This window comes from Prionailurus bengalensis, chromosome A2, assembly GCF_016509475.1.
Source record: "Prionailurus bengalensis isolate Pbe53 chromosome A2, Fcat_Pben_1.1_paternal_pri, whole genome shotgun sequence".
NCBI lineage: Eukaryota > Metazoa > Chordata > Mammalia > Carnivora > Felidae > Prionailurus > Prionailurus bengalensis.
The window spans coordinates 81,470,044-81,491,083 of record NC_057348.1 but is presented as its reverse complement, the minus strand read 5'-3'; the positions used below and the strand labels follow the sequence as shown (position 1 = coordinate 81,491,083).

The 21,040-nt window shown below is 39.8% G+C and overlaps 1 protein-coding gene and 1 long non-coding RNA gene across 3 annotated transcripts in view; one reads left to right on the top strand and one right to left on the bottom strand.

Moving 5' to 3' along the window:
* Window positions 1–4,443, bottom strand: part of RSBN1L (round spermatid basic protein 1 like) — a 67,912-nt gene extending 63,469 nt beyond the window's left edge. Inside the window, exon 1 of the mRNA XM_043588688.1 lies at window positions 3,842–4,443. Within this exon, the coding sequence (XP_043444623.1) occupies window positions 3,842–4,406 (565 nt within the window). The 5' untranslated portion in view covers window positions 4,407–4,443. The remainder of the gene's footprint in view (window positions 1–3,841) is intronic.
* A 137-nt stretch (window positions 4,444–4,580) lies between these two features.
* Window positions 4,581–21,040, top strand: part of LOC122487805 — a 37,019-nt gene continuing 20,559 nt past the window's right edge. Inside the window, exons 1-2 of one of the 2 annotated variants that reach the window (XR_006298476.1) lie at window positions 4,581–5,063; window positions 6,761–6,955. This is a non-coding gene — a long non-coding RNA (uncharacterized LOC122487805). The remainder of the gene's footprint in view (window positions 5,064–6,760; window positions 6,956–21,040) is intronic. The other variant, XR_006298475.1, reaches the window with a different exon arrangement.

The window sequence follows — 21,040 nt, the reverse complement described above, 5'->3', positions numbered from 1 at the left end:
AGATCTGACCATGTGGAAAATTGTACTGGGAAGCATTTTATGGAGCTGCTGGAGGGTATAGAAAGATTTTGCTAGACAAAACTAAACAAATGAAAAAACAAGGCATGAAAAAAGGTTATACAAGAAAATGAAATTACAGTAAACTATGCCAGCAGTGACAAATATTTGGCCATAATGATGAAAACTCTAGAACTGAATTTAAGGTAAAATTGTGGAATTAACAATATTAGAAAGATAGGGGAAAGTATAGTTTGAAAAGTCTTCCAACATCTATCACTGACATTTACATACCTTAAATTATTCATTTCTAACAGACTCTTGACTATAAAGAACAAACTGACGGTTATCAAAGGGGAGGGGAGAGGGGTTAAAAGCTTAAGGAGGGCACTTGTGATGAACAGAGTGATGTATGAAATTGTTGAATCACTACATCGTGTACCTTAAATGAATAGAACACTGTATGTTAACTGGAATTAAGATAAAAACAAAAATAACTATTATTCAATTCTTTAAGAGTCTCTATTTTCATTAGAGTTAAATTCTGTAACTATACTTTCAAGGCAAACATTCTGTGAAATGCTCTGGTTTTATCTTTAGATACTTCACAGAATCATTCTAAGGAAAAAAAAAAGTTAATAGATGCAAAGCAAAAACACTAACAAAAATTAGAAGATCTATACAAGTTTTACTGCTTACTTGAATCATTAAAGCACTTTGTTATCTAATAATATGTTTGTTTTGCTCTTTGCTAGAAGATAATTGTAAATGTCAGATACTTCCAGCACATGTCCATTTTTTACCTTCCACATTTACCAATTCAAAAATTTTACCAATTCAAAAATTTATTCACTCCTACAGGAAGATGGAATGTGAATTCTTCAGCAGATTACCTCTATAACCAAATCTGGTTATTTTCTAGTTTTAAAAATTTAAAATGTTTTGCACATCTCCTTTTTATAAGAAATAAATTTAACTTTCACATGATGACTCAGGCTATCATGGAAATCAGCTACCACACTATGACCAGATGGCCTCACAGGTTTTAGGTGCATAAGGCATCAACCTTTATGCTAAATGGGCTTGAACTGCCACATTTTTGTTATTCTGTTGTTTATCACTCTTAACTTTCAAATCCACTGTCAATGATCCTTACTGTGTCTGGACTAATCCACTTTTTAATTTGCTATGGGGTTAAGAAATCATCATGTTTCTGACTCAAATAACATTGACTAAATGGCCTGCCAAGGCTTTTCATACACAGTTTCATTTAATCCATGTAATTCCTGTTAGAATGGTAGCCAATAAAAAAAAATTAGTTCTCACTAAAGACTTAAAAACAAACAAACAAACAAACAAAAACACCCAAAAACCAAACCTACTACAGTACAGGAACTTAACTGGTAAATGGGGTAGTGGGCTAGATTTTTTGGAATTTTGTTGTTGTTTGCTTTTTCAGGGAAGATTCATTCTATTTTCTTTGCTTAGATGTCTTTATAGCTCACTTCCTGTTCTGATTCAGATTGTTCAATCATGAAGCTATGGGATAATTGGGGTCACTGAACTATCCTATGTGCTATACATGAACTATCCAACTTAGAGCAACACTAGAAAGAGTTATATATATACAACACAACAGACCTAACCACTCACTAAGATTTTTCTAAAGTAAACTCTAAGCCCAACCTGGGGCTTGAACTCAAGGTCCTGAGATCATGCATCACATGCTCCACCGACTGAGGCAACCAGGCGTCCCGCACCCACCCCCCCCGCCCCGCGCCATCCACCCACTAAGATTCTTATATAAAGCCCACAGAAATGAGAATTGGATTACAAATTAGGATTTTCATATTTGCAATTATATTTATATTGAATTGATGTATGTAATCTTGCTATTTTAATAACAGTTGCTTAAGAGTTTTCTTAATTAAAATAAATTTGATTTAGTTAAATCTGAACTTTAGAAGGATAAGAGTACTTCTTAAATTAAAAGGGAAAGATTTCCACCAATAAATTTATCAAGACACTGAAAAAAATTCTTCTCTTTTTTAGTTTTTTCTCAGTAAAATGGCAGCATTTCTCTCTCTCAAAAAAAAATGAAAATCGTACAATAGTGTTTACATCTAGTCATACGTAAAAACCCTACATAAATCATGGAAAAACATGTTCCCCACATTTTAATGTAGCAGCTATCATTCCTCATAATAAAGCATAATATAAGCTGTGACCTTCAAAAGGAGGAGCCTAAACGTAAAAGACTACAGAAATTTCTCTTTAACAGCCATTTCATTTTAAGGGCCATTTTTATGCTCCATATTTTAAGTTAAACTTGTGAAAGAATGTTTACTTCTTTATTTCCAGCCATGCCAATACACTGACAAATGTTATACCCCACATTCACTTCCTCATTCAAAGAATTCAGAAAGAACAAATACACTGTTTACACACCACAAATAAAACTAATACCAAACTGCAAATGCACAGACTTTCAGGCACTTATAACTTTTCAAGGTAACCACTAAAACAAAATAGCTTTAAAATACTAATCATATTAAAATTCCAGAGCTAATAGTATAAATTCCATCCTCAAAACCACTTTCCTAGAAGCAACACAGTCCAAAACTGAGAGAACTTTACTCAGTGCCAGAGTTCCTGATGGCTATGCTTAGATGTCAAAGCTTTGCTATAAGCAAAACAGCAGGGAAGAAGTAACCGTTACTACATACTCCTGTGCAGCATTTTTAAAAACTGTGAAAACTGCCACTCAAACAGCATTATTCATGATTCAAGCTACAATTCGATCAGCAATGCTAACACTGCTTGACATGTCGTTTTTCCTAAGAAACAATGATACTTTCACAGTACATTTTCAATGTATAGTTATAATAAACATCATTATATGCTTTAGTCTTTTGATCACATAAAAATCTACTTTTCAACCAGGCTCCATGTTGTGCCACCGTCAGATCACTATATATCAATAACGAAATAAGTAGGACCATCTATTTTAAATAAACACTTTCGGAAAATTATATGGCTAGCCTACATTTTAAAAGAAAACTGCCTAGCCCTGTCTGAAACGGACGCTCGTGAATTTGCCATTTTCTGATGTTAAAACATTTTGCAGTCACTTGATCTGACCAAAAAACGTCAACGCTCCTGATTTTATCATTTGCTGCGGGAAAAAAGAATATGGCTGAAAATTCTCTCCGAAGGGTGGTGGTATTCCAAAGAGGACCCCAGAAAACACTTGAGAATACGGAGCGGTGCGCAAGGTACCTTATGAAACAGCACACTTCGGGCCCTGCACACTACCTCATTTCCCTAATAGGGATGAAAAGCTCGGGCCTCTGGTAGCTTCCAGCTGACGCCAATGCTCTCCACACCCCTTTTTTGACAGGATTTTCTGGCGCTGGAGCCTGTGGTCACAAATACGAATTCCGCGATCACGTCTAAACGGTCTAAATAATCAAGAATCTTTTACAAGACCAAACCCTTCGCGATCCCATCACCTCCCATCTCCCTCCGTAGTCCAGCACACCTAAGCGGGTACTCTAGACCGAATTCTACAAATCTTTCAGCGCATTAACTGGGAGATAGAAACAATATTTAAAAATGAGAGTTTCGGGCATTCCCCTCGCTGCAACTGAAATTACAGGCTCCATTTCCTGTCCCCAAAGGGACTGCAAAACCGTCCGCTGAGAACGGGACGCCTCCCGCCCCCTCCAGGCTGGCGCCCGCGACCGCCACACTCCCCCTGCCCGGGCCCCGCGGGCGCGAGGAGGTGGCGGGGACGCGGGGACCCGGGGCGCCCTCCCCTCCCCCTCCCAGCGCCAGCACCCACCTCGCGGCAGCGGCTTCACCTCCCCGTTCTCCTCCCGGGCGGCCCCGCTGGCCTCGCCTGCCCCGCCGAGGCCGTGCCTCCTCCTTTCCTTCTCTCGCTTCTCCTTGGGTCGGCGCGGCTTGGCGTTGGCCGAGGAGGTGGCGGCCGGGAGCAAGAGATGGTGAGGCTGAGCGTGCAGCAGCGTAGGAGGGACCAGCAGTTTGCGCGGCACCGGCTGAGATGAGGAAGCAGAGGCTGACGAAGGGACCGCGGTGCCAGCGGAAAAAGAGAAACTGCTCCGAGCAGAGGACGGGGAGGAGGCAGCAGACAGACCGGGAAAGCTCCAAGACGCAGGGCTGCCATAGCTCTGAGGCGAAGGTGCCGCCAGCGGCTGCAGCTGCCTGCTGTTCCCGCCGCTGCTCCCTTCTCCGTTCAGTCTCCTCGGCGCCTTCTTCTCCTCAGTCCGGACCTTCTTGGCCGACAGAGGACCTGGTGGGTCCCGGAATGGGGGCTGCAATTTGCCAAACGGTTCTTTCTCCGAGACGGCAGCGGCAGCGCCGTGCACGGGGCTCGGCGGTTCCGCCATTTTGCGCTCCTGTTGTATTTACTCTCCTCGGCTCCCGGGCGCGGGGCAGGGGCGGGCCCTCAGCGAGGGGCGGGCGAGGGGCGGGGAGGGGCGGAGCGGACGGGCCACCGGCGAAGCCCTCCATTGGACGAACCATGCTGAGGGATCCCTCTGGGAGCCAACCAAAGGCGCGAATCTGGAGCCGAAGAGGCAGGATCGCCAAACGGACCCGTTTTGGAGGTCACAGCTCCTCTGGGCGCGGCTTAGTGGCGGAGCTTGCGGTGAGGGGAGGGTCTTCCACTTGTCGCCAGCGTGAACTCTGGTGCCCCGTGAGTGTTCGGAATGGACCCCCAAATCTGCCCCCGCCAGGTCGCACTCGACTCTGTTTCGACGACTTTTTTTGTATCACTTTCTCTTCCTTTTTGCCTTGGGGTCCCTTTGGTCCCTCCCTTTCTCTTCGCTCTCAGAAATCCGAGTTTCGCAGATGCTTAGCTCAGAGGAGAAAATTGTGTGCGGAATCAAGTCCTTCCTTCTGTTAGGCAGTTGGATGGGAGGGACCAAAAATCACTTGGTGTCCTGACAAGATTTGTTACTGTTGCTAAGATCGTCAGCTCTAATGCTTTGAGGGAGATAACTTCCTGCAAACCCAGAACTTTCGGATTTCTTCCGAGCTTGAAGGTAAGACCCCCTGGAGAAATTTTCTTTTAAACTTTTATGATACACCCGTAAAGATCTTAATTTTATTGCAGTTGTTATAAATGAAACTTGCTAAGAAAAATCCGTTAGCGATATTTATTGATGTTTGAAAGGCAAAAAAAAATTTTTTAACTGTAAAATAGTGGTTAGCATCCTGAGTGTTCGATGTTTTATAAGCGTGTGTTTTGATTTCTAGCTTAGAAGATAAGGAATTGGGGGAGATGAGGTACAGTAGTACAGTTGCAACCGAGGCGAGGAGTAAGATTTTAATTTAACTCTGAGGTCTCACAGGAGATTAGCAAGTCAAAGGAACAGACGCAAAAATAAAAGTCAAATCAGGAAATGAGCAGTCGGAGAATATTCTTAAGTCTTAAAAGGAGCCCCAAGTTACCTGTAACTTTCTGGAAAACAGTTAAAAGTAACTTTCCAGGATTATCATTTCTTGTGACCGTATGAAATTGGAATTTTTTGTTTTCCCTTTTTTGTTTGTTTAGAATACTTTGGAGTCAACATTTAATAGTGGTCCTTTTTTTAGGTGCGTCAGATTTTTTAAATAATCAAAGTATTTACTTCCTTTAATACATATCAGGGAAAGAAAGTGAAAACTTAGTGGTTGCAATTGATTGTCAGCATATGTATTCACGAAAAGGTACATTGGTGGAAAAGCAGACTAAGAGGATGGGGCTGAAAATCATCAGCTACTAACTAGCTTTGTGACCTCCGTCACAATGCTTCATCTGTCAGAGCCTCTGTTTTAGCGGAATAAATTCAATTACATGATCACTAAGGTCTCTTCCATGCTCTAAACTTCTGCCATATGCAAGAAGCTTTACAAAGTCACACTGAAACCATTACAATTAGAGTAGCTTCTTTTTTTTATTTAAAAAAAAATTTTTTTTTAATGTTTATTTATTATTGAGAGACAGAGCATGAGCATGGGAGGGGCAGAGACAGGAGAAGACACAGAATCCGAGCAGGCTCCAGGCTCTGAGCTGTCAGCACAGAACCTGACGCGGGGCTCTAGCTCACAAACTGTGAGATCACGACCTGAAGTCAGATGCTTAACTGACTGAGCCACCCAGGCGCCCTAGAGTAGCTTCTTAATTGTTGACCTTCCAAGCGCATAAATGTGTCTCTTGTGTATGGTAATATGGTAATTGGAAACTTGTGCCATTTATTTCCTCATCTCCCACATAGAAGTCTAGGATGTCTAACTTTGTAAGGGCCCATCTACGATGTACTCTCACCTACGATGTACTCTCACCTTCAGGAATTTTTTTCTGCTTGCACTATATATAGTCTTTTATACTATTATGCACTCTTATCAGTCCTAACCTTAAATTTGCAGAGCCTGGGCAAATGTGGCTCAGAGGCTCACGTACCATGTGTCTTAACATTTAAGTTATAAATCAAGATAACAAACTATTATAAAAAAAAATATTCTGGGGCACCTGGCTGACTCAGTCAGTGCAGCATGCAACTCTTGATCTCAGGGTTTTAAGTTCGAGCCCCACATTGGGTGTAGAGATTATCTAAAAAATAAAATCTTAAAAAAAAATGTATTCTATTCTAATACATGATGTATCTACTGAAATAATGATCTGGAAGGCCAGGTTTAAATTTAGAACTCTCATATTTCTAGCATTCTCAGATGCATCCCATTCTCTTCCCATTCCCAGCTTCTTCACTTACCACACCAGAAGAAACCTTGCATGTGTGCATTCAACATGTCCAAGCTTACGTCCACATCCTTCACTTCCTGCAAATAGTGATGTCTAATCAGCACAGCTCTGTCTGCCCCCTGATCTGGGCACACATGGTCCCCTGATCTCATGGACTCCTTACACTTTGCAATTGGAGGAAGATCCTTCCAGGTAATTCAGTTTGCACTATTACTGTTATCAGCATTCAATTAACTGTTTTCTTTCCTGTGTAATCAACCATTCTCTTTCAACTAGATCATTCCTTATAATATTAGGAGAGAATTCCCATCACTGTCACCAATTCCTGTTGGCTTAATCTCTGCTGCCTTACTGAAACCATCCACTTTTCTCCATGCCCATTGTTGGTACCCTATTCAAAGTACTGCCCCCTTGCACCAGGATAACTACACTGACCTTTGTTGTGATTTCCCTATATTCTTCTTTTCTCAAATCTGTTCTCCATTCTACCTAGAATGCTCTTTTCAAAACCTAAATTTGGTAATGTCTCTTTCCTTGCTTCACACCTGCCAGTGGCTTCCATTGCTTTTAGGATAAAGAGCAAATCCTTAATGTGACCTACAAGACACATCATGATCTAGTACTTTCTTCTGTATCAAGGTAAAAGCTCTTTAGTTTCTAAAATGCACCATGCTATCTTTCAACCTAAGAATATCACATATGTTTCCACTGTGTGGAAAGCTTCTCTCCTTACCTGATGCTTCTGTGATCGTTTGGATAATGAGCATAATGGAGGCAAGATATCATGAATACCTCCATTATTTCTAACCTGCATGACTTGATGGACAGTGGTACCATTCACTGAGCTAGGAAACATTGGAAAAGGGACAAGTTTGGACTACTTCCTGACCTTGGACCTGATGAACATGAGATGCTGGTGAGAAATCACTTCCTTTGGATCTCAACTTAAGCCAATTCTCACTTGTTTAGAAAGCCTACCTTTTCTTCCCCATCAAGACTAGATTCCTTGTTTGTTCCTGTTCTTTTTATCCCCATTTCTTCTGCTTTTCGTTGTTATTATCAACTCACTGATAATCTTTCCCACACCTTTTCATTCTCTCCTCTATAACAAGCTCTGTTGAAAACATACCCCATATACCCTGCTTCTCCATCTTGTTTGAAACCTTGAGGACACAGCCTGTACATTTGAAAGTTGTTTCTTCTCAGGGCGCCTGAGTGGCTCAGTCAGTTAAGTGTCCGACTCTTAATTTCAACTCAGGTCATGATCTCACATCAAGACTCCACACTGGTCTTGAGCCTGCTTAAGATTCTCTCTGTCCCTCTCACAGAATTTCAGGTTGTTAGTAGTCTTTCAAAGTCATGTCAAAATCCCTCCCTCCTATCAGATTTTTGTGGTATGGCTGTATCATCCTTCACTGACTTCCTGGTCATTTTGCCACACTTAATGAAGATTTTGATATTTTGCTTATGTTCATGCCCTGTACCCTTCAGCCAACATTTTAACTGACCTCAGTGTCCACACTAATGAGCCATCCAATATTCTTGCCTCAGTGTTTCTTCTAGGACTTGCATTTCCATTCTGTTTCAGTCACAACATAGCCCTTTCCTGATCCTTTTCATCACTCTTCCATCTCTGAAATCCTAAACTACAGTGTTTTAATATTCAGGTTCCTCATTCCTCTATACCATACCCTTCCCTTTGACCTCAGGAGTACTCCCAGACTCTAGATCTTTCTTTTTTACCTAATTATGATTGCCAAATAAAATATAGGACACCCAGTTAAATTTGGATTTCAGGTAAACAATGAATAAATTTTTAATATAAGTATCCCCCTACATAATTTGGAATGTATTTATACTAAAAAGATAATCTTTTTTTAATTAAAAAAAAATTTTTTTTAATGTTTATTTATTTTTGAGAGATGGAGTGCAAGGGGAGGGGCAGAGAGAGAGGGAGACACAGAATCTGAAGCAAGCTCCAGGCCCTGAGCTTTCCACACAGAGCCCAACACAGGGCTTAAGCTCATGAACCATGAGATCATGACCTGAGCTGAAGTCAGATGTTTAACCCACTGAGCCATCCTGGTGCCCCTAATTTTTTTTCTTAATGTTTATTTATTTTTGAGAGAGAGAGAGATACAGAGTACGAGCAGGGGAGGGTCGAAGAGAGAGGGAGACACAAAATCTGAAGCAGGCTCCAGGCTCCAAGCTGTCAGCACAGAGCCCAACACGGGACTCAAACCCACGAACTGTGTGATCATGAAATGAGCTGAAGTCAGATGCTTAACCGACTGAGCCACCCAGGCACCCCAAAAATATTCTTTGTTTATCTGAAATTCAAGCTTAACTAGATGCCCCTTTTTAATTTTCTGAGTAAATCTGGAAGCCCTATACTAATCCATCCTTTCTATACTTTCTTCACTCTCCAGCCTAGAGTCTATAGTATGTAATTGGTAGCAAACATTTACTAACACCTCAGTTCCTCACACTCTAATTCTCTTCCTCTCCATGCTGCTGGCAATGTCTATACTTGCTCTTCTGTAGCCGGCCTGAGCACTGTTCCCTCTTTTCCATTTAAGTGTTTGGCATATGTCCCTGCTCTTGATCTCACTTTGCACACTTCTTTGTGATAGTATGCATCACAGTGTCTTCTGATCGCTCACAAATGCTGACAGTTCCCAACTTCCCACCTGCCTTAACCTTGTATCTGATTACTGACTCTTACCCAGATGCCAAGCGGACATAGCCACCAGTGTGGCCACAAATACCTCTGAGTTCATACCACCCATTCCCATCCTCCCCTGTGTCATCTCCTACATTCCTTACCATTCAAGCTACAAACTTGGGAATCTTTGACTTCTTTTTTCCCTCCTCCTCCACATTCAGTGGGTCACTGTCTCTAGCCAGTTCCTCTTCATTCTTGCTGCTGCTTCTTGCCTTCAGGCCTCAAGCCATCTTGGGTTTTGTCAGTGATTTCCTTACGAACTGGTCTGTCTGCGTTCAGTCTGGCATCTTCTAAACTATGCTCCATGTTGCTACCAAATTGTATTTCTAAAATGTAAATCTGGAGGTGCCTAAGTGGCTCAGTTAATTAAATGTCCGACTCTTGATTTTGCCCCAGGTCATGATCTCATGGTTTGTGAGTTGGAACCCTGCGTTGGGGTCCATGCTGACAGTGCAGAGCCTGCTTGGGATTCTCTCCCTCCGTCTCTCTCTCTGCCCCTCCCCTGCTCATGCGCTCGCTCTCTCTCGCGCGCTCTCTCTCTCTCTCTCTCAAGAATAATTAAAAAAAAAAAAAAACCTTTAAAATGTAAACTCAATTATCCTTCAGTCTCTTCAGGAATTCTCTTTTGCAAATGAAATGAAAGTCACTTTTTAGTGTAGATAGGAGCCATTCTTGATATATAACCCCACCACTATCTTTCTAACTCTCTTACAGCTTCCCTCTCTTTCATCTATTCTGAATTATGTGTAATTGCTAAAAGAGTTGCACTCCCTGTCGCCATGTGCATTCTGTTTCCTCTGCCTGGAATACAGTAATAAAGCTCTGCTTGCCCTTTCAGATTTAGTTTAAATATCTCCCTTGGCGGTGCTTCCTGACTGGTCAGTGAGAATTGAGCATCCCTTTGTGCCATCATCATTCTACATAGGATCATTGGTCTCTGCTTTTAGCCTGTGAGCTCCTCTATGACAGAGATAATGCAGTATTTATATTTGTGTGCATAGTATCTGGGATGGTCAGTGCTCAATAAATGTATATTGAAAAGACCTGTGTAAAGTGCAGGTTTGTGATCTTTATGATAAGATGGGAACCTGGGGCTACAAACTTGAATGCCAGATGGTCTGGGTACATTCAAAAATAATAAAAATAAGGCAAGCTGAATGTTATCTAGTAAGAAGTGGTGAGGACTGTGGAAAACTAAGAATACTTGCCTTATCTACAAGGTACATTTGCTTCTCAGCTCTAACTGATATTTCCGTATGGAAATGCAGTGGGCCTACTTGCTAGATATCTAGATTTTTTTAATGTGAAGTTTCCTAAGAAGCTGTGTGAGCCAAACAAAACTTATCAGGCGTGTAACCCAGTGTGACTTCTGATCTAGAAAAGAACAGCTTAGTTTGGGTAAGGTAGGTTTTGAGAGTTTTGTTTGTTAATGCACAACCCTACCTTTGTCAATTGCTGAAATAGATGCTAAGTAAATGCATTTGGCCCTTGAATGACATAAATGTCAACTACATGGGTCCACTTATACGTGGATTTTTTTCAATAACCATAGTACAGGGCTACAAATATTTTCCTTATTAGTAACATTTTTTCTAGCTTACTTTATTATAAGATTACGGTATATAATATAAACAACATACCAAATATATATTAGTTTACTGGTATTGTTAAGGTTTCTAGTCAATAGTAGGCTGCTAGTAGTTAAGTTTTTGGGGAGTCAAGGTTGTATGTGGATTTTTGACTGCACAGGTAACAGTTAGGACCTCTAGTCCCCATATTGTTCAGGAGTCAACTTATACTCAGGTTTCCAGCCATAATGTTTGTTAGCAGAGCTTAGAGCTGCCTGCTGCACCTCTTAGAATCTGGCTTCTGTATACATGATGCCCTCCAGTATTCCTGAGCTGAACTATATTTTCACTGTGCCAGTACACTATCCTCTGGCCTTGTCCAGGTTCCTGACACCCTTGGCTGAAGGTCTTTGTGCTTTATAAAACCCCATATTAACCTTAAAGACATCTCTTCTACCAATCTGGCTTGGACATCTCAAAGCCCTGCTTCTACCACATTGACCTGCTCATCTTTATGTGTCTTTCTGACTTGAGTTATTGCTTGTAAAGAGTGGTTCTTTGCTTTAAGAAAGCCTGACCTTTTCAGCTACCATGTCGTCAGTTCTAATTTAGTCTACGTCTAGTACAGGGGCCAGCAAATTTGTTTTTAAAGAGTCCAGTAATAAATATTTTAGGCTTTGCAGACCACATGGTCTTTGTAGCAAATATTGTTTGTTGCACAAAAACAGCCATAGATAGCATGTAAATGAATGGGTGTGATTATGTTTCAGTAAAACTATATAAAATTAGGAAGCAGGCTAGATTTGACTGCAAGAGATAGTTTGCTGACTGTTGTTTTAGGATTTTGATTTCTACCTTTATACCATGTGAAAAGATGGTTGAAGATCGCATGCCACACTCCACTCATGCTGCATTAGCCACACTAGCTTTCTCTCTTTTCCTTAATCATGCCCATTCCTATCTGAGACCCTTTGCCCAGGCTGTTTCCCCTGCCTGGAATGCTTCCTCCCTCCCACCCCCAACTCTCTATTCTTGCAGGTGTCCTAAAGGCTATCTGTGACCATTCAATTGAAGGTGGCTCTCTTTTCATTATTCTCTATCACAGTATTCTCTCTGTTTCAGAGCACCTGTCACAGTTTATAATTACTTTACAATTATTTCTTTACTTTTTATCATCTCCCTCGGTAAACAGTAAGCTCCATAGGACACAGATCATATCTTTTTTTTATTCACTCTGATTCACCTATGTATCTGTAGAATCTAACAAAATGCCTTGTATACATTAACCACTCAACAAATGTTTATTGGATATATCAGTATAGATAAATCAGTCAGTGAGTCAGTCTGAATTATGATTTGCCAATATAATTGTTTTCACCAGAAAATGATAGAATAGTTCTATAGTAGTCTAAAGGTAAAACCACCAAAAAAAGTCAAAATTTTAGCTTTCTGATGAATCCAGTTATGTCCACATATGGGTTTCAGTCATAGTAATTGTTTCCTAATATATTTGTACATTTGTGCACTGAAAATTCATACAACCAAAATGCCATTCTATATAACTTTTTTCCCAAAGGTACAGAACGGCTCCAGCTGAATAAGTAAAACAACACCAAGTTATAGCATGAGATTTTATGTGGCATTATATCTCCTACAGGGATGTTCAAGGCTATAAGAAAAACACTGATTATAATTCTGTCCTTTAGGAAGAAAGGTATGTTTAGATAATAGATGAAGTAGTGACAGGAGTAAGAGGGTCAATTTTGATTCTTTGGTAGCTGTCTTCAGAATTATAGAGTTAAGCAACTCTAAATAAATTTCAAAAAGAACTCTATTAAATTAGAACACAACATAGTATCTAAGGCTACTTAGTCTCTTTGTGTGTATCTGAAAACCTTTTGTTGTACTAGTGGAGTAAAAAACCTTTAGATCAACATTGCATCTATCCACACCTAACCTGTTAAAAGAACTATTGGACTTACCTTCAGAAAAGGAAACTTAGGAAGCTGCATATATTACATTATTGCCCTTTCTACTGGCAAATAAGATTTCTATCAAGTTTGAAGTCCATGTATACATATATGGCAAGAACCCACTGAACCATAGATACATCATCAATTTCTTTGGTATACCGACACTGGGCTCTGTAATGATTATGTAAATCCTTTCCCTCACCCTAATTGTAATCACTGAACTTACGAAGTAGGAAAGAAGCTATTTGAGATCCCAGGGTTGAAGCATACTATATGTTGTAAATAGAAGTGTTTCATACAGAAATAAATAAGAGGCATTCAATTATTATGAGATACGAGAAAGAATTAAAGTACCCAAATAGCATTTATTAACCAAATAGTATCCAACATAAAATGTTTTTTAAAAAATAAAGGATCTAGGTAGGTGCCTGGGTGGCTCAGTTGGTTAAGTGTCTGACTTTGGATCAAGTCATGATCTCACGGTTTTTGGGTTCAAGCCCCATGTTGGGCTCTGTGCTGACGGCTGGAGCCTGCTTTGGATTCTTTGTCTCCCTGTCTCGCTGCCCCACTTGTGCACGCGCGCTCTCTTTCTCTCTCAAAAATAAACATTAAATTTTTTTTTTTTATAAAAAATTAAAAGAAAGGATCTGGGGCACCTGGGTGGCTCAGTCAGTTAAGCATCCAACTTTGGCTCAGGTCATGATCTCACAGTTCGTGGGTTCAAGCCCTGCATCGGACTCTGAGCTGACAGCTGAGGGCCTGGAGCCTGCTTTGGATTCTGTGTCTCCCTCTCTATCTGCCCCTCTTCTGCTTGCACGCTCTGTCTCTCTCTCTCAAAAAACAAACAAGCAAAATAACTAAATAAAAGATGGGGGCGCCCAGCTGGCTCAGTCAGTGGAACATGTGACTCTTGATCTTAGAGTTGTAAGTTCAAGCCCCACTTTGGGTATAGAGATTGCTTAAAAAACAAATAAATAAATAATTTAAAAAATAAAAGATGAATTTGGGACACTTATCTGTTAAATTCAGCAGCCACTTTCAGTTCAGTTGGCTATCTCCAAAATTTTTCAGATTTATCATGCAGCTCCTTCTCACAATATTTTACAGGTTCCTCTTCTTCTCAAGCATTAAATAGTAGAGGCGCTGAAATTTCAACGCAAGGACACTTTTTTCCCTCTCACGTTATTTTTCCTGGCCAATCTCAAACATGCCATAACTTTAATAAATTAGTTTTATAGTTATAGCTCCCCAATGGACATCTCTAGACCTGACTGTTCCTGTGTGTTTATGACCTATCTAATCAGCATCTTCCATGGATATGTCAAAAACACCTCAAACTCAACATTTCTGTGGCAGAGATGGCTAGTATTTGTTTGCCCCCTTCTTCCTTACTACCGGAACCTTTATTTCATTTAGTTTGCAATGTGCCTAGGTTAACAAGAAAAAATAACCTTCCCAACCTCCCTTCCTCTCGGAGATGGCAATAATATGGTGGATGTCTTTGGATGAGGTTTTCAGGAAGGCCTTTTAAGGGTGGGAAGAGACACTTAGCCTATTTTCCCTTTCCCCTTTCTCTCCTGCCTGGAACTTGGATAAAGGGAAAAAAAAAGGGCAGTAAATGGTCAAGATTGAAAGCTTCCAATCCATATATTTTTTTATTCAACATTTTAGATGAGTTGAATTCTCACCTCTTAACCAGTAATATCATTTTCCAACAAATAGAAGCCAACCACTTGCTCAACCACAATCTTCTTTCCAGTTTGAGTATGCACTCAAGTTCAGCAGAAAGAGAGCAAAGTAGAGGAAAGTGAAGTTGAAAAGTGTAAGTGAGGGAGTAGCCCACTGTTTAAAGGCTTCATTGAAGAGCCAGAAGGAACCACAAAGCAGAAAGAAGGTATAAAGAGTAAAAGGGGCCAATAAAGTAAATAGAAACCATCTATAAATATGTCTCTCTGGAGTTAATTTTGCTGCCAGAATTTTAATATGGGAGGACATCAGATCATTTTAGAAAAGGATAGGAAGCCTATAAAATGTATGACGGGAACCTTATTCAATGTTGTAAAGCTCTTAAAAGCATGTTTTGTCGTTCCACTCAATTCTCTGGGAAGAAGGAACTATTTTAGTTGATGACTGGTGGGTAGAGGGTAAAATATAACCATGAAACCTAGGTATGGCAAAGAGGTGTAAAGAAAAATGATAAACTCATAGAATATCTGGATTGAAAAACCAATCCTATACCCAGTTTGTGAATTTTCTTTACTACATACCCTTTCCTTTCTTTTCGAACAGGAAAACTTCACCTCCAGAATAATTGTTCTCTGCTTTGTAGCTTTAGCCACACTATCTGACCATTACTATGGGTAGAAGGATAATATTTACTGAGTGCCTCATATAAGCCTCATGTTTGTGGACATTTCACTTTATCCCGTGTTTTCAAAAAAGTTTTCCAAGGCAATTTTCAAAACTGAGCTCGAATGGCACATTCATTCTGACTCTAAAGCAGTTTTCTTTCTAATGTGTCCTGTCTTGCAGGGGAGAGCAGAACTTTAAAGCATCAAAAAAAAAAAAAATTGTTTTTAATTTTATTTATTTTGAGGGGCAGGGGGTGGGGAAAGAGGATCCAAAGCAGCCTCTGTCCTGACAGCAAAGAGCCCCATGAATTCAGGAACTGTGAGATAATGACCTGACCGAAGTCGGCCACCTAACTGACTGAGCTACCTACGTGCCCCTAAAGCATCAGATTTTAAATTCAAACATTTACCAGACCTTTTTAGAAGTTTCAGTTAATTAAATTGCTATATTCTGAAAATGGGCATTCAAAAAAGGTACCATGTTTCTTAGGGTACTGGTGCTTTTTTATCTCCCAGAAAAGAATAGGCCAGCATTACTACTAGGGGAAGGAGTGAGAGTGGGAGAGAGTAGGAAAGACCAACAGACCTATAGAAACAGTGGCCTCAGCTTTTATTTTATTTTATTTTATTATTTTTATTTATTTATTTATTTATTTTCTAATGTTTATTTTTGAGAGAGAGACACACAGACACACAGACACACACACACACACACACACACACACACACACACAGAGCATGAGCAGGGGATGAGTCAGAGAGAGAAGGAGACACAAAATCTGAAGCGGTCTCCAGGCTCCGAACTGTCAGCACAGAGCCTGACATGGGTCTCGAACTCACAAACCATGAGCTCATGACCTGATCTGAAGTCAGATGCTTAACTGACTGAGCTACCCAGGCGCCCCTGGCTCCAGCTTTTAGAGAAAATTTATAATTCAGTTGCCCAGAGAAAGTCTGGGTAACCTGAACATCGTGAAGCAAGTCTAACAGATTCCAAGGGGCAAGGGGGATGACCCACAGTTAGAAGACAACAGTTTTGTGCAAACACTGCTCCTAGAACCAGGGAATTATGAAGCTATGACTGTCACAAAGTTATCATTTCATTATTTCAGTTTTACAGATTTTACTTTGAAAAGCTTTTTTGTATAGTTTGTACAGAGCCATGAAGTAACATGTATCTTGCCTTAGATTCAAGTGCTGGCTCTTGATTCTCATCAGATGAATAACTATTTCTATACCATTTGATTCAAAAATAGATGTATAATTAAACAGCTATACTAAAGAACCATCAAATAAATAACCACTTTTTAAGTTAACTTTTAAATCTAACTCAAGCTGTATTGTAATTCCTATTCTTTTTTTTTTTAAGAACTTATTTTTAAGTAATCTCCACACCCAACATTGGACTCAAACTCATAATGCTTACATCAAGTCTCCCACTCCACTGACTGAACCGGTCAGACACCCCTGTAATTCCTATTCTTAGGATTTTATTGTTGGTCTTTTCTCTATATTCGATTTTAATGCCTAAAAAATACTAAGTTCTAGACTATTGTCACTGGGAGTTTTAACATCTATTAGTGAAGAGGATGGAAAAAAAAGGTACAAATCTGGTACCTGGAAACCTTGAATACCAAGGCACAAAGCCTCGGGTCAAAGTTTGCCATATCCATCCTTGTCAACAGAGATGGACGAGTCCAATGGCCAAAGTGGATAAACTTTCTTTTTGTAAAGTTATTGTAACTTGGGTGGAATTGGTCTTGAAGTCTTAATCTTGCCATTTGAGTTCACAAATACTAGCAGTGTGCCTGGCTCATCACCTTGATACAGGTCACAAGTGTGGGGAGTATAGATGTTGAGTCTCTTCTTCTTCACCGTGAACTGTCAGCACATAGGCATAGCTATTAGAGGCACAAAAGGTCTAAATACCAAGGGAAGTGCTTCAATGATTATCATAGGAAAATAAGCCTAAAGTAATGCAGCATCAATATAACTACAGGTATACAGTCATAATGTGTAGTGCTTATAAATCAATAAATAACTTAGTTTGGGGATTAAATACTATTTCTGATACTCCAGGTAGAGGCATTAAACAGAAAAATATAAATACGTTAGTGGCAAATGATACAGATTTTTTAAAGATGCAGAGGACATCATTATTTTTATTTCTATTGGGATACTAATAATGCCAATTACTGCTGTATAGATAATTGAAAATACAAATCATATTTATCTCAACTCACATTAACTCTTCTGCCTCCCAGGATAATCTCTCATGTTTATGATGAGAGATTTTAGTAATTAAAAACTTTTTTTCTAAGTTTTTTAACATTTATTTTTGAGAGACAGAGATAGAGCACAAGCAGGGGAGGAGCAGAGAGAGAGAGGGAGACACAGAATCCAAAGCAGGCTCCAGCCACCAAGCTGTCAGCACAGAGCCTGATGCAGGGCTCGAACTCATGGACCCCAAGATCATGACCTGAGCTGCAGTTGGCCGTTTAACCAACTGAGCCACCCAGGCACCCCCAAAATTTTTTTGCTATTCAGTGATGTTATTACTTTCTACAGTTTCTTTATTCCTTGATATACTACGACTTATGCTAGAGGTGCTTGCTTTTCTTACTACCTATTATGAATTCCCCTTTTCAGTTTATTTTCAACTAATTATTAGATAGCCTGCTTTTTATTGTCCATATGCATTAAGTAGTTAGCAGGTACTTATTTTTTTCTGTTTTTGTTTAAGTAATCTCTATACCCAACATGAGGCTCAAACTCACAACCCCAAGATCAAGAGTCACCAGGTGCCCCAAGTTAGCAAATACTTACTAAACATCCACTTGGTACCCAACAGTAGGCTAAGTTCTGGGAATATAGCAGTAGACAAGGCAGACGTGGTCCCTGTCTGTCCTCATGGAGCAAACCTTACTATCTAGTCACAAGATCTGTTTCCAATAAGCCTTTTGTTGATGCTTCATTATTCAAGACTCTTCTCTCATTTCTTATTCATTTATTCATACAACAAACAGTAGTGAGTATCTGTATGGACCCAGGACACCATGACGATATAATTGAGAAAACAGACATAACCTAAATTATAGCACTGTCATTAAAGTAATGCAGTGGTAGCATGAAATATATACATTGAAAATAGAAAAGGCAGATCAACAGCTCTGGATGGAAAAGAGAATATTCAAGCAGAATTAAAGATTAGTAAGCAAAGAAGACGGAGAAGGACTCTTGAGGCTGAGGAACGAGCATTTGGAAAAAGATAAGGAATGACATGTTCAATATGCTATTCTCTGTAAGAACTTCATTGTAGTTAAGTATAAAGGACACAAAGTGCCATAAAAGGAGAGGAGTCTCTCAAATGGGCTAGAGCCAGATTGTGAAAGGTTTTGCTCACGACTGCCTTGGCATGTTGGAGTCATTGAACACATCTTATTAACTTAAGGGCTTAAATGAGGAAGAGTGAAAAATGTTCATGTAACTGTGTTTCACTTCCTTCTAATTGCTCATGGGGTTCACCAGGTGCTTCTTCCTGACTTTAACTGAATAGTTCTGCTTGCCATACAAGACTCGTTCACATTTTAACTCTCATGTAATACTTAAACACTATTGCAGTTATCACAGCTTTCTCACAAACCAAGTAATAATAGGCACAATTTGAAATTTGAAATTAGATTTACTTTTGTTCTTACTAATTGTTTGAATTTAAAATGATATATTCATTTCACACAACTAATCTCTTCATTTAGCATACAAATACTTTGAAAGTAAAATCATTAAATACTTTGATGTTGGTTATAAAACAATACTCAGGTAGCTTCTTCCTGCTATTTCTCTTTTTTTTTTTAAGTTAAAAGTCTATTTTGAAGAGATTTTTGCCACACATATAAATGCCAAAGCAGGGAAAAATGGTTTAAAATACCGTTAAACTAGGGGCGCCTGGGTGGCTCCGTCGGTTAAGCAACTGACTTCTGCTCAGGTCATGATCTCGCAGTTCATGGGTTCGTGCCCCGTGTCAGGCTCTATGCTGACAGCTCAGAGCCTGGACCCTGCTTCAGATTTTGTGTCTCCCTCTCTCTCTGCCCCTCCCCCTCCTCATGCTCTGTCTCTCTTGTCTCTCAAAAATAAATACACGTTTAAAAGAATTTTTTTTTAAAAAATAAAATACTGTTAAACTAAATAAAAGCAATGAAGCTTAAACCAATAGTTATTCTTATGGGAGGCACCAAGTCAATACTTATCCCATTCTTGAGAAGAAATATCTGAATGCAGGATGTTTGTGGTTTTAAAGTAAGTCTTTCCTTAAGTTCAGGAAACATATTAAGTACTTACTCTATGCCTAACTTCATTTTAGTCACTAAAAATATAAAAATGAGTAAAACATGCTTCCTGCTCTCAATGGACTTGTCATCTACTGAAATGTTAAGTTGAACCATATGAAATTGCTTTTTTTAGGTCAAAAATGGTCAAATACCAGTTCAGCCTAACATGTATATGTAAACAGATTTTCCATGATAGAGATAGGAACGAGGTACTACACACACTGAGAAAGTGCTTCATGCTGCCTAGAGCATTCAGTGAAAGCTTCCCAAAGGAGATGACATTTGAGCTGAGTTTTAGAAAATGATTGGGAGTTCACTGTGTGTTTACAGGAAGCGAAGAGAATGAGGGCATTCCAGAAATAGGAAACAGCATGTGCAGAGTTGTTGAAGCGAGAATGAGCCTAGCGCATGTGGGAAATTGCACATAGTTCAGACTGGTTGCAATGCCAGATATGTTGGGGGTGACAGGAGACGAGGCAGGTGAAGTAAGCAGAGGGCAGATGGTGGAAGGTTGGATGTTTTAAGCCAAAGAGCTTGATTTTATCCTTGAAATTGGTGAGATGTCTGTAATCTAGGGAGTGTGCAAGGCAATCTGTCAGGAGTCAGAAAGAAAATATTACTAGTTATGTGTATATATTTTTAAGTTTACTTATTTATTTTGAGAGAAACAGAAACAGCACAAGCAGGGGAGGGCAGAGAGAGGGAGAGAGAGAGAAGCCCAAGCAGGCTCCATCATGCCAGCACAGAGCCCAACATGGGGCGTGAACTCCTAAAACCGTGAGATTGTGACCTGAACCAAAACCAAGAGTCAGACACGCAACCAGCTGAGCCACCCAGGTGCCTCTACTTCATGTATATTTACCTTTGCCTTATCTTTTTCAAATTTCCAATTAAATAGGGGTTATAGGGGGCGCCTGGGTGACTCAGTTGATTAGGCATCTGACTCTCGGTTTCAGCTCAAGTCATGATCTCAGTTCGTGAGTTTAAGGCCCACATCAGGCTCTGTGCTGACAGCATGGAGCCTTTTTGTGATTTTCTCTCTCTCTCCCTCTCTCTCTGCCCCTCCACTGCTCTCTCTCTCAAAATAGTAAATAAATAAACTTAAATAGGGGTTATAATGTATATAATTCTTAATGCAGTACTGGATGTGAATAGTGTATAAATAAATGTACATGTATTATGGTGTGTTACAGATTGAATTGTGTTCCCCAAAATTCATGTTGAAGTTCTAACCCCTAGTATCTCAGAATATGACTTTGTTTGGAAATAGGGTACTTGCAGATGTAATTAGTTAAGATCACACCAGAGTAGTGTGGGCCTCTAATCCAGTAT